This window comes from Pseudomyrmex gracilis, unplaced genomic scaffold (genome assembly GCF_002006095.1).
Source record: "Pseudomyrmex gracilis isolate BER0280 unplaced genomic scaffold, ASM200609v1 scaffold_79, whole genome shotgun sequence".
In the NCBI taxonomy this organism is placed as follows: domain Eukaryota; kingdom Metazoa; phylum Arthropoda; class Insecta; order Hymenoptera; family Formicidae; genus Pseudomyrmex; species Pseudomyrmex gracilis.
Window position 1 is genome coordinate 349,890 of NW_018020663.1, and position 13,618 is coordinate 363,507.

The 13,618-nt window shown below is 39.6% G+C and overlaps 1 protein-coding gene across 1 annotated transcript in view; it reads left to right on the top strand.

Moving 5' to 3' along the window:
• LOC109855041 overlaps window positions 1-13,618 on the top strand; it is a 115,683-nt gene extending 102,065 nt beyond the window's left edge. Inside the window, exons 4-12 of the mRNA XM_020428826.1 lie at window positions 745-825; window positions 1,327-1,491; window positions 3,749-3,918; window positions 5,942-6,133; window positions 6,237-6,833; window positions 6,924-7,125; window positions 7,248-7,446; window positions 7,652-7,781; window positions 10,680-13,618. Coding sequence (XP_020284415.1) covers window positions 745-825; window positions 1,327-1,491; window positions 3,749-3,918; window positions 5,942-6,133; window positions 6,237-6,833; window positions 6,924-7,125; window positions 7,248-7,446; window positions 7,652-7,781; window positions 10,680-13,368 — 4,425 coding nt within the window. The 3' untranslated portion in view covers window positions 13,369-13,618. The remainder of the gene's footprint in view (window positions 1-744; window positions 826-1,326; window positions 1,492-3,748; window positions 3,919-5,941; window positions 6,134-6,236; window positions 6,834-6,923; window positions 7,126-7,247; window positions 7,447-7,651; window positions 7,782-10,679) is intronic.

Below are 13,618 nucleotides of genomic sequence, written 5' to 3' on the forward strand. Positions count from 1 at the left end.
TATTTATATATATATTACTAACGCCGGCTATAAAAGGAACCCCACATAGAGAAATACTAGAAATATAAAATCTTATTATAATAAAAGGAATAAATTCATTTATTTTACCATAAAATCGAATATCTTGATTATTAGATATTAAATGAATTATTGACCCAGCGCACAGAAATAACAATGATTTAAAAATAGCATGAACTTCCAAATGAAAAACATTCATGTCCACTGCAGCGTCACTTCGAAGAGTTAATCGTTTTCAAGAAGACACGCGATACACATGTCGCTTTTCGCGAAGCTAATGAGATTCGTAATTAGGCACTCGGAGTGTTTCATATATGACTAACAAGTTGACTCACAAATTTAACATACACGATTCATTTATTCATTCGGTTTGTGAGACGGGAGCGTTGTCGCGTTAACAATTTCTGTTTCTGTGATGAAGCAAATTTCCGGATTTCTCTCAAGAACATAGTGGCGCGCTTTGACTCTCTCGGAAATATCAGCGCGAGAAGAGGAGCGCGCACGGGTCCTTGTCCTTCTCCGCCCCTTGCTCCTTCTTCTCTGAGAAAGAAGCCGCTGCCTCAGAAAGAAGCTTGCGCGTCTCGGAAAGAGACTGGTCTCTCCTTTAACGGTCTTAACGAATGTGAGAGAGCAAGGCCTTCTCCGCGCGCTTGCCTCCGTAGATTCTTCGTCCTCCGCTTCTACCGGGAATTCTAACATCCGCGTGTTCCTGTTTGACGTTTTTTTTCTTCGGTTGCAGGTTACGAAGGCACGTCGCCGCATCTCGTCGTTCCTCATGATCAGCACAGAATTAAAAGGCTTTCCAGGGTACGTAAACAGTGCGACGACGGGGGGGGGGAGGGGAGCAGAAAAGGATTTCGCGTAACTTGTTTCCTCTCTGGTAAATTATATACGACTTCAAAGAACGAGGCCGGTAGGCCCTCGGTGACTCGCGGTGACGCGGCCCTTTTCGTCGTTCTTCTCTTTGTCGTTTTCTCCCCTCCGTTTCTTTGTCGGAGGAAACGATAAATAAATATTTTTGTCGCAGTTTGAGAAATATTGATTAACGTTGTGATTGATGTCACAAGAATGACAAATCGTCGATTCATTCTTAAAAATTTAATTTTTTTAATATAGACTACAATATTTTAAATTATTAAAACACCACTAATTAAAATGTTAAATTACACGAGAGAGTTGAATGAATTGTTTATCAGAGAATCGAACAGAGAGAGTGAATAATTAAACTTCGACCGTTCAAAATCTCGATAACTCGGAATTCCGCGCGCGTTGTTCGTCATCGTAGTTTTTTTTTTTCTTTTTTCACAGCACAAAAGAGCGGCCGAAGTCATTCGTGGACCCTACAACGCGAACAAGGAGTCGCGTTACGTGGAGTTGGTGCTCGTAATCGACAAGAAGGAATACGTAGCGCTCGGCGAGAATCTGGACAAAGTGTATCAGCACTGTAAGGACATCGCTAACATTATCAACGCTGTGAGTAACGCCGCCGTCTCGTAATTTAATTGGCCGTATAATTCCCTCTTCGACCTCAAGTCGAATGAGAACGATCTAAAGTGCACAGCGCGCTAATTCAACAACCTCATTATCCAATTACCCGCTCACGAACACATTCACGGTTTCCTTTCCCTAAAATTCGCCGGAAAACGTACGTGTAAATTTCTAGCCTAGTCATATCTAACATCTACGAATTCTACGAATCTTAGCTTCATTTAGAGTTAAATACGTCGAATCGTTTGATCTCCCTACATCGCGTATTCACAAGGTTGTTTCGAATCCTTCCTCTTTCTCTCCCTATCTCTCTCTCTCTCTCTCTCTCTCTCTCTTTCTCTCTTTCTCTCTTTCTCTCTCTTTCTTTTCAGAAAGAAGAAACTCTTGAAGCACGCGAAAACTTCGTGTAGATAAATAATAAAATTTTATTGAAGTTTTGTTACACGTGTCTTAACTAAAATTCATCGCGAAGAAATTAAATAAAGCCAATACATATATATTTCTCCAATAAAGTTGATCTACTGTTGCGATTTTCAATGTTTTTTAGAAACTCTTTTAAAACTAAATTATTTATAAATCAATGAATATATGTAAGTCTGGTCGGTAAGAGCCGATCGCAGGATGTTGTGCGGAAATGATGTGCGTATATATACGTATGCATACATTTATATATATGCATTCACGTGTAAATTTTTCACGTGAGTGTTTTTTTCCCCGTATGAATTTAAGAATTGAGAGATTTCAATTCAAAAAATACTCACTTGTAAAAATTTACAAGTTGAACTCGTTACATGTGTATGCATATATATGTATATATATGTATATACATATATGTGTGTGTATATGTATATATATATACACGTACAGTTTCCGCTCAACATCCTGGAAACGGCTCGTAAGGCCTTATATATTTCTTGGTTTAATTTCAACGAGCCTTAAATCATTATTAATTGTTTTTTTTTTTTCATGTGAGTGAATTTTTAAAAATTAGGAGGTATACGGGATCTTTTTTATATATGTGATGCAAACCTAGCATCCTATATGATTTAAAGAATTGTTATTTCAGTTTAAAAAAAAAAAAGAAAAAAAACGTGAAAAATTTACACGTGAATGCATATACAGGGTGTCCCAGAATTGGCGTGACATCTCTCGTAGGCAGGTAGAAGGAGTAAAACTGAGTCGAAAAGTCCTGAACCATTTTTTTTCTATTATTTATAATAAAGGAGTAATTATAGAGCAAATCAGGCCAATCAGCGCCGACCTTTAGCCAGGTGCACGTCAGTGAGCCACGCGCCTGGTGTGTGTGAGCGCTCCGCACGGTTCACTGATGTTCGCCTGGCTAAAGATCAGCGCTGATTGGCCTGATTTGCTCTATAATTACTCCTTTATTATAAATAATAGAAAAAAAAATGGTTCCGGACTTTTTGACTCAGTTCTACTCCTTCTACCTGCCTACGAGAGATGTCACACCAATTCTGGGACACCCTGTATATAAATGTATGCATACGTATATACATATACGCACATCATTTCCGCACAACATTCTGCGATCGGCTCTTACTGACCAGACTTACATATATTCATTTGTTTTGATACTAAAAGAACCCGAGATAATTCTCTATTATTTAACAATTAATAAATTCTTTAATAATTAAACTTCGAGATTTGCTTCGCCGTGAAGCGAAATTTGCCAGAGTTTGCGTGATAGTCAGACTCCGTTAACTAGTTTCCTTGAAGCAATAATATCTCATACTTCCTTCCTTTTAATTTATCGACAAACCCAACGGGCGAGTTTCTAGTCTGTTCACAATAGCGGTGGAAAATCCGCTGCGTTGCATCCGCGCGGTAATGATCTCCACATTTGAAGCGACTATCTATTTTAACGACACATTTGTCTCGTCAAAGACACAAATGTCTCTTTTCTCTCACTCTAGTGCGAAACAAATCATATGTAATTTTAATTCGTGCAAAAATATATAGTTTTTAAATATTTTGCAACATTTATTAAATGTATGTACATGTATACAATAAAATTCAAATGTGCTTTTTCAGCACTTGTTGTTAACACAGACGCCATTGTTTTAAATGTCTCTTATACATGTGTCCACACCGCTGACGGTTCGTTCTGACGCAGCTAGACAGGGAGATTAATTAGCGCGTACCCGACCTTGTGCCGCGTATCACGGCACCGCGAAACCTTCATGTAAAATATATACACGGTATCTTTGCGGTGTGTTTGCAGCTCTTTATGCCGTTGAACATATTCATCGCCCTGGTTGGCGTGCAAGTATGGTCCGAGTCGGATGAGATAGCGCTGTTGCCGAACGGCGACATCACTCTGAACAATTTTCTGCGCTACCGCAGAGAAAAGCTGCTTCAGGACATTCCCAACGACAACGCCCAGCTGCTAACGTGAGTGTAACGCGCGCAATGCGTCTACTTTAAATAATGTAAACACAAGTGAGCGTCAGTTTGTGAATTTTATTTCTCTTGTAATCTTATTTAATCATGTTTTAATGAAAAATTAAATTATTTAAAATTCAAAATAACGAGGAAATGCCTCAGGTTCAGACTTGGTGAATCCAATGTGAAATAATGTCAAATGGGCTTTGCTGAACTTTGTATGCGGATTGATTTGAAATGATCCATAACAACACAATATGTTTAACAAACGTTTCGACTATGTTTCTAGTCCTCTTCAGTGTCTGTTTTATACCTCGCGTAGCGCGCGCGCGCACTTCGTTTGCGCATATACTTGGCGCNAGGCACTACCGTGCCTCTTGATAATTTACAAGAACAAAATTAAAATTAATAATATATGAATATAGGACCATGAAGAGCCGTTCGCAGGATGTTGTGCGTGAATGTGAAATTTATACGGGGTGTCCCAGAATTGCCGTGCAATCTCTCGTAGAAGGAATAAAACTGAGTCGAAAAGTCCTGAACCATTTTTTTCTATTATTTATAATAAAGGAGTAATTATTGAGTAAATCAGGCCAATCAGCGCCGACCTTTAGCCAGGCGCACGTCAGTGAACCACGCGCCTGGTGTGTGTGAGCGCTCCGCGCAGTTCACTGACGTGCGCCTGGCTAAAGGTCGGCGCTGATTGGCCTGATTTACTCAATAATTACTCCTTTATTATAAATAATAGAAAAAAAAATGGTTCAGGACTTTTCGACTCAGTTTTATTCCTTCTATCTGCCTACGAGAGATTGTACGGCAATTCTGGGACACCCTGTATATATGTACACTGAGAAAAAAATACTATTAACTCAACTAAATGCGTTTAGTTGAGTTTCAGTTTGTTATCTGAAATATCTTGTTTTTTTAATTCAAGCATATGGTAATAAAGATAACAAATTCGTATAAGTTGAATTAACAATAGTGGTAATGAACATATTTAATTCACTAAACCATGAATTGTTTTGTCGAACATAAGTTGTGATAATTTCAAATAAAAGATATTGTTAAGAAAGATGAAATAGGCACTTCTTATTTACTTTAATTGAATATAATCTGAATTTCTTTTTACTAAGTATTTCATCTAATCAAACTGCTTATTTTTATAAGCAGACAAAATATTGTGTTGTCCTATTGTGTTGTACAATCAAAGTTACCTGTATTTAAGCAAATTATAATTTTGTTAAAACAACGAAATTGTCTTTCGGTATAACCTAATTATTATATCTATTGAAACATAATATCTTCTTACATTAATCAATATTTCATTGACAGCCCGTGACCGCTGCATATAGTTGAATCAAATACTATTTTGTTACTTCAACAACTTTTTTTTCTCAGTGTATGCACATATATACTTCGAAATAATTTTTTTCCTCCATATAGGATGCTGGATTTGCATCACATATATATATGAAAGACCCCGTATACCCCCCTAACTAATTTTAAAATATTGCGAAAAAAACTCCTCAGTCAAGAGTCGAACCTGGAATCTCCGGCTTTCCGGGTCGTCGCCTTCTCTGTTAGACTTATAGAGCCTGAGAGTAATCTCGATTTGTCACTAATATTAAAATTAAAATTATTAAAGATTAAAATTATTTAAAATTTACGAGAGTATTGAGGACTTCCTCGGGTTCGTATAATAAAATTCAAATGTGTTGAGTAATGGGCTTCTGTGAACCAAACTCAGTTTGTCTACACTCAAACACGACACAATGATATAAGTAACATACATTATTGATGCTGAAGTGTTAATTGTTATTTTGCTCATTCGACAGAAGATGACTTAAATACAAGTCGAAACGTTTCGAGACACACACAGTCTTCATTATTGCACCTAAGTTCCTGCATTTGGTTCACAGAAGCCCATTACTCAACACATTAAAATTATTTAATTATTTAAGACTTTTTGTAAATAAATAAATCAATTAATCTCAAGCAATTAATTTCTACTTCTTATGTTTTGATCACGCAGACGAATTACTTTTGAAGCTGGAGTGGTCGGCAAGGCGTTGAAAGGCCCGATATGTACGTACGAATTCTCCGGCGGCGTTTCCATGGATCACTCCAGCGTCGTGGGTTTGGTCGCGGCCACCGTTGCTCACGAGATGGGTCATAATTTCGGAATGGAACACGACAGTCCGGACTGCGAATGTCCGGAAGAGAAGTGCGTTGTAGTTCCGCGATCCTTTTAAATCTTTTCGATTCGTCATTTAAAGATTTTAGACGTGTCTAACTGTATTGTTGTTGGATTTATTATCAACTTTCAGATGCATAATGGCGTCTTCTAGCGGTTCTTACGGTCCAACTCACTGGTCCTCGTGTTCGATCGAACATTTAATCATCGCCTTCGAACACGGAATGGACTACTGCCTGAGGAACAAGCCGCAAAAGCTGTTTGACAGTCCCATATGCGGTAACGGTTTTGTTGAGCCAGGCGAGCAGTGCGACTGCGGTCTAAAGGAAAACTGCAATAATCCCTGTTGCGACGCGACAACTTGCATGTTGCGCGGAAACGCTAGCTGCGCCACTGGCGCGTGTTGCGACCTGGCAACGTGCAAGCCGAAAACGGCTGGTACCGAGTGCAGAAGCGCCGATCACGAATGCGATCTGCCGGAATACTGCACGGGCCAGAGCGAATATTGTCCGGCTAATGTGTTCAAGATGGACGGGGAGAATTGCAGTAACGACAAAGCGTTTTGTTATCAGGGCTCGTGTAGAACGCACGACGATCAGTGCAAGCTACTTTGGGGTCCAACTGGCGAGTCTTCGGACGCACAGTGTTACGACATGAACAGCAAGGGAAATAAAAACGGTAACTGCGGTTTCAATCGCATCGACCAAACCTACACCAAGTGCAATCCTCAGTAAGTTGATTATGTATTATCAGAAATAAAAAGATAGAGAGTTGCGAGAGAATCGACACTTTTAAGGATATCAACGCGGATATGTTGTAGAAATATCCGATGCGGCATGTTACACTGCAAGCACTTGAACGAACGATTGGAATTCGGTATGGAATCGGTCTCGACTTTGAGTCATTCTTTTATTAATAACAACGGGAGAATATTACCTTGTCGTTCGGCCATCATCGATCTTGGGTTAACCGACACCGATCCCGGACTCGCGCCGGACGGTGCCAAATGCGCGAACGGAAAGGTAAGAATTCGCGAGATGTTTATAATATTTGTATTTTTTTTTTTATGAAACAAAAATTTGATTTTAAGGCAACATTTACATAAATGTCACAATTGCGCGATTTTTGTCTTGTTGTATCGTAGATGTGTATCAATCAGAAGTGCATGTCAGTAGCAGATTTGAGAGCGTCTACGGGCAAAAATTGTCCGAATAATTGCAACGGCAACGGAGTGTGCAACAGTCTTGGTCATTGCCATTGCAACCATGGCTTTCGGCCACCAGATTGTCTTCAACCTGGAGTTGGCGGCTCCGAGGATAGCGGTCCAGCTGAAGATCCTAACAGTAAATATACTTTGTTTGCAACAGTAAATTTTATTATTATTATTTACAAACAGTGAAAAGTGAAAATTAATTGCTTGGTAATCCAATTTTTTTTATTTTTTTTTATTTTTTTATTTTTTCTTATAGCTATTCCGACATTTTACTTCAAGATGTTGTAAGATTAAGATTTTTAACATCTTGTATGTTTTGCGTGTGTGTCTTTCAGTGAGGAACGATTTTGTAACCGCGCTCTACGTTATCTTTCTGGGAATAGTGCCCGCCGTGGCTCTACTGGTGTTCGGAGTCTGGTACATTAGGAACTCCGGACAACACTGGAAGAAAGATATGATGTCTACGTACGTATCTAGTCTCGACCGTTTTAGAAAGAAACGCAAATCGCATGCTAATAAGTCACACAGTGTTTCTACGCCAAAGACACACTACACCGCCGGTAGATTCTTCGGAGTAATATCCGCTTATTTCGCGCCGAAACAAAAAAATACTTTACATAACGAAAATGAAAAAATGTTCACGATAAGCGATAACGAGAATCTCAAAAAGTCGCTCCAGATAATCAAGACTGATCTGATTTCCACCACCAATCCGGACGCGATCAAATGTAGCAACAATATCGAGTACAGAAAGTCATTGTTGTTCGGGATCGGAAAGTCGGACGTTAGTCCGGCAAAGCCTCCGAACGATATCGCGATTCTTTCGGTGCCCACCGTTGAGGTTCAACCGACAAAACTCCCCCCGCTCAGAACGGAATTAGGTTGGAAAGTATCGGACCGTATTCAACAGTTTCAGAAAAAATCACCTAAGAATGTGAAAGGGCTCACGCTCAATACCGAATTAAAGTTCGAGCATTTGAATGAGAGTCCAGCTAATACGTCCGACATCAGTCCGCAGTCCTCGGATGTATTAACTAATAATTCAAAAATGCCTGCTCCGTTTTATAATAAAAAACCACCGCCCCCACCGGCACCCGCTCAAAGCTTGAAACCAAAGATCTGAGCAGTTTCTCTCATCTGTATACGAATCTATATACTCGCAACTATTTTGCATAAAATTTTATGTAGTGTTATATAGAAATGTGTATATTATTATTTATGAAATAATTCATGATATACCGCTTGTATATCCGTAACTTGTATAAGTTTTGAATCACAAGTTTTGAAAAAATTTATACACGTCACAGAATTAATAAATTCTAAATCTATTCTTAGATACTTTGGAGATTGTATCGGAGATTACATTGGAATTAATTATTATTAAAGAATAATATTAATAATTTATAAAATATAAAGTAAATATTTTTAAAAACCAGCATAAAATAATTTTAGAAATTTCGAGGAATTGTGTACGTAATTTATGAATTTGATGCAATATATTTTTCAAAAACAGATATATAAATGTCTTTGAAAAAATAGGTAACGATTTTATGAACGATTTTGTTCGACATAGTGCAAATGTCATAGCGCATTACTCGCGTATACGAGAGCTGATGATTTTTGCATTATTATGATGATGACGGGATTATGAAAAAAAATTGGTGGTGGTATTTTAAAAATATGGAATTAAATAAAATATTGTAATTAATATATACATATGTATATATACATTTATATATGTAAATTTGGAATTTGAACAGTATTGATGCAAAAAAAAATGCGTTACAATGATCATTACTGTGATTCCAATAATAGTTGTAATACAACAAAACAATATGAATAATATATTGTTAGTCAAAATTATCATATTTTTTCACGAATTATATGAAAGAAAATTATTATATAATTAAGGACGCAAATAATATTAACTATCACGTTTACTGTCTAGCGTGTAATTAAACCTGCTCAAAACAGTTTTATTTGTGTTTTATATAATAAGTGTATAGAAGTTATAATTACAAACTTAGACGTTTAATAAGACTATTTAAACGAACAGCATTTTGTTCTCGATTTTTTAAACATAAACTCACACACTGCCTAAAATTTTGAAGTTTGTTTTTACTAATTGCGTTAGCAATATTACTTAAATAAAAGTTTTTCAGCACATACACTTCAATGTATCACAGTGTGCATTTGCTTTGCAACAAAAAGTTTGTGTGACACGAGTAATTTATTGTTCATTCATGTATTTTTGCAATTCTTTTTCTCTTCTTTCTCTTTCTCTATTTTACCTACATATATATTTCAAACCAATTAATCTGTTTAAACTGCGCACATTTATATAATGTTTAACAAGTTTTGCAGAACAAAATACTGTTTATTTTGAAATCTGCAATATCGTTTAATTCGAAAATTAAATGTAATATTTTTTTTTTTTATGTAGACATATTGCGCTGTACGAAGGCAGAAATTTAGACGAGAGATTACAATATGTAGAGCATGTGCAGAGAATTATGTTATATTAGCATGAGCATGAATGAAGATTCTTTTCTCGCTAGCTTGGCATTTATGATGAGGCAATTGATTAATTGCTAGATTAAAAACCGTCAATTTCTCGTCATTATTTCTTTTTATAATAATAATAATAATAATCTCATAGGTACTTATTTTTTCATTAATAAAACATTTTATAAATTTTTCACTTATTTTTCGAAAATATGAAAAGTATCTCATAATGTTATTCTCATATCTAGGTACATATAAAATGTATCATATTTTATTATTGAATAAAACTTAGTATCTAGCATAAAGTGTTTTTTGCTCTTCCTTTATAATCAACGTTTTCCATCTTTTCTCCGACGCGCTTGCTACTAACATCTTAATCTGTAACTAACTTTACCCTGCGATTTTCTCTTATCTACGCATGTGTCTGGATTTGCGGTGAACAGCTATTTATATTTCGGCAAGAGAAAGCGTTTTTTTGCACGAGATTATTTTCAATTATTTCCAAAAAAAAAAAAAAAAAAAAACGCATGTATACATGAAACTAAACAACAGAGTAAGTTCAGTGAAAAATTTTCAATGTACATCTATATATTTTCATCGAATGTATGTTACATATACCTTTCATTAATTACTTGATACGTTAACGAACGCATATTTTCATTCTATTAGAGAGATTTGTGTAAAACAGCAACGTGTGCGTTTATTAATTTCTAATTTTTTTGTATCAAACAAAAATAGAAGTGACTAAATATTTACTCGTCAACGTAAATAAATATTCGTTTAGCTTCTGCGTTATAATTTATATGCTTACAAATTCCTCTATAATCCCTCCGCTTATAATTCTGCTTCAAATTTCAGGAGCGATCGTGGCCACAATGGATTGCTAATCAAAACGATCGATCGTTCCAGCCCCATGTCCCGTAACATCGAGACGATCGATTCTAGTCTGAGTCAAGATCCGGCGTGCGCGAGTCTGCTACCGAAAACAGAAACGGACGAGCGCTACAACAACAATATGTTCGGCCAGTTCAAAGGCTTTACGATCACGCCGTTGCGTTCGAACGATCAGTCGAAACTGGCCGAGCCTACGAAACCGGCGCCACCACCGCCGGGCTGGATACCAACCGTGGCAATAAAAACGAACATTTCGAAGCCAAATGTGCAAAAGTGCAATATGTCACAAAGAAGCAATTTGTTGATTTCCAACGATTCAAATTCCATCGCACCGACATTACCTCCGCCGAATCCGGGATCTACAGCGCGACCGCTTATAAGTAGTCCCGTGCTGGCGGCCACGACTTGTACGTCTGTCGAACTGGTAAGCGCCAAGGTGCCTACCAGACCAGCTCCGGATGTGCCAACGTGTCCGGCCCCGGTTATTGTAACGCCCGCAGCTCCCGCGAAACCCCAGAGACCCAACAGCACGCCATTGACAAACGTGATTCTGCCAGAACCCGAGAAGAGAGCGGAGAAAGGCAGCACGCTCAATCGAATCGCGTCTATGTTGCGTCCCGGCTCCGGGATCATGAGAAGCAACTCACAGAGAGACGACAAGAATACGAATTCGTTGCCGAGAAATCAGCATCACAAGGCCAACAAGGTCATCGACAAGGAGATCTTGAGGAATCTGGAGATATCAAATCCCATACCGCAGACGAATATCGAGATCGCGACTCCAGTCATTCCTGTGATACCAACGGCCGACGAGGAGAAGAAAAATGTGGTTCTGCGCGCTCAGTCGATGAGGGACAGCAAGATCACTCCGAGACCTCCTATCCCTACGTTCGGTTCGATGCGACAACAAACCACACCCGTGACCAAAAGACCGACCAGTATTCCCGCCAGTACGAGGCCCACGTCACCGCCTCCCGGTCCACCTATCACCGCACAGACAGAGAAGACCGTCGAAAACGCGATCAAGATCCCAGGACTGCCTGGTTATCAGAACCCGCCGGTGAAAACTGCCCCGAAACCCTTAGAGAATACTTACGACGACTGCATGAATTTGATCTCAGACTCGTCCTTGACCAAGATCGCGGAAGAGTCGCCCACGAACGATAACATCTACGCGGTGATAGAGGAACCGGTGCCGGAGAAGAACAGAAAGAACACGGAGATGGAAACTAAGTTAAACGATAACGAGTACAAACAACCCAAACGCGTGGATGCGATGTCTACCGTTGCTCCGAACAGTTTGGAATCTATGGGGTTGCTTTCTGAAATCGTGTCGGAGATATCGAATCGCAATTTCGACTCCATATATTCCAGCTCGACTCTGAGCAGAAAGAAAAAGGGTGAGGATGAAGACGACGCGACGAAGAACTTAGAGAATATAGATTCCGACAGTTCCTTGGGTGGCTACATGAATGCGAGCCACTACAAAACTCCCGGAAGCGTGTACTCGAATGCCGCTTCCGGCAAGTTTAACTCATCGAGTTCCACTACGAGTTCCGGTTATCTCCATCCGTCCGTGATAAACGGTCCTCAAGCGGATAGGAAAGATGTCGCCAATGCGAACGATTTGAAGACCGTCGAGCAGCACACAAGCAAGCTTAACACACTTAAATCCAATAATCCCAATATAAACGACGAACTGTCCAAGGAACTGGGGATGAAGCCGGCTGAGAATTCTTTAGGATACAAATCGTTCGCACCAACAAAACCTCGACCGTCTAACTTGCTACATATCAAGAAGGATGAACAAACTGAGAACAAGATTCCGCTTAAACCGCCGCTAAGTAGAACCAAGACGCCTCCCAACATCGCGAAGAGTCCGAGTTCTAAGGAAACGTCCGAGTCGAGCGTAAAACTCACGAGACAAAGTTCAGATAATACGTTAAAATCCCTGAGACTCTCCTCGAAAGCTGTTGACGCGAGTTCGACAACGAAACAAAATTCGGACGCGAGTCCAACGGCGAGGCAAACGCCAATGAGCAAGTCGAATAGCGACTTGGGTAAAGAAGACTCGCGTACAACCGTGTCTGTCAAAAATGTGCCTTGTAGTCCTAAGGATAATCCGAGCAAGTTTAATAGCCCGGACCTGGTTTCGAGCTGTTCGAATTCCGGCACGAAGTCACCGGACGTCGTAGGTGGCAGTTCCAAGTTCAGTCTGCCTCTGAAGACCGTTCAGAAGACGACGTCGACGTTGCCGCGGAGCGGCCCACAGAAAACGCCCACGACTCCCTTGAAGCCGTTGAACATTACGTCCAAAACGGGCGGTCTTTCGGAAAGAAAGAAGTCTCCGAGCGGCAGTGTGACAAAATCGCTGTCGCCAACTAGCAAAGAGCCGAACAACGGCGGCACCAAGGTGTCGTCCGGTTTGACGTCGAAGGTGACCGCCAAAGCGGAGACCAAGAGCACGGACGGAAACGTGGGAGCGAGGACGACAACGTTGCAAAAGGCGGCGAACGGCAAGTCGAACGTGGCGTCGCTCCAGCAGAAATTCGAGGGCAACAAGAACAGTTCCGGTGTCGCGAGAACTATATCGAGTGCGGGCAAAAAGCCGTTGGCGCGAGCGACGGAAGTGAACGGCGGCGTGAGGAAATGAGGATATCATCGTCATCATCAAGAAGAAAAAACGCGAGCGAAGAAAATCCATACTTGAAACTACATTCTAGTCCGTCATTAATTTTTGTTCTCGGAGATATGCGAGAGATGATGTGCGAAGGAGTGCGGCGCGCGTACGTCGGGATGCTTGGGTATATATATATATACAAAAGTCGCACGATGTGCGTATGTCTCCGCAAATTGTTTATTTAAGAATTCTTTGAACGGGAGTTAAAAAAAAAAAAAAAAAA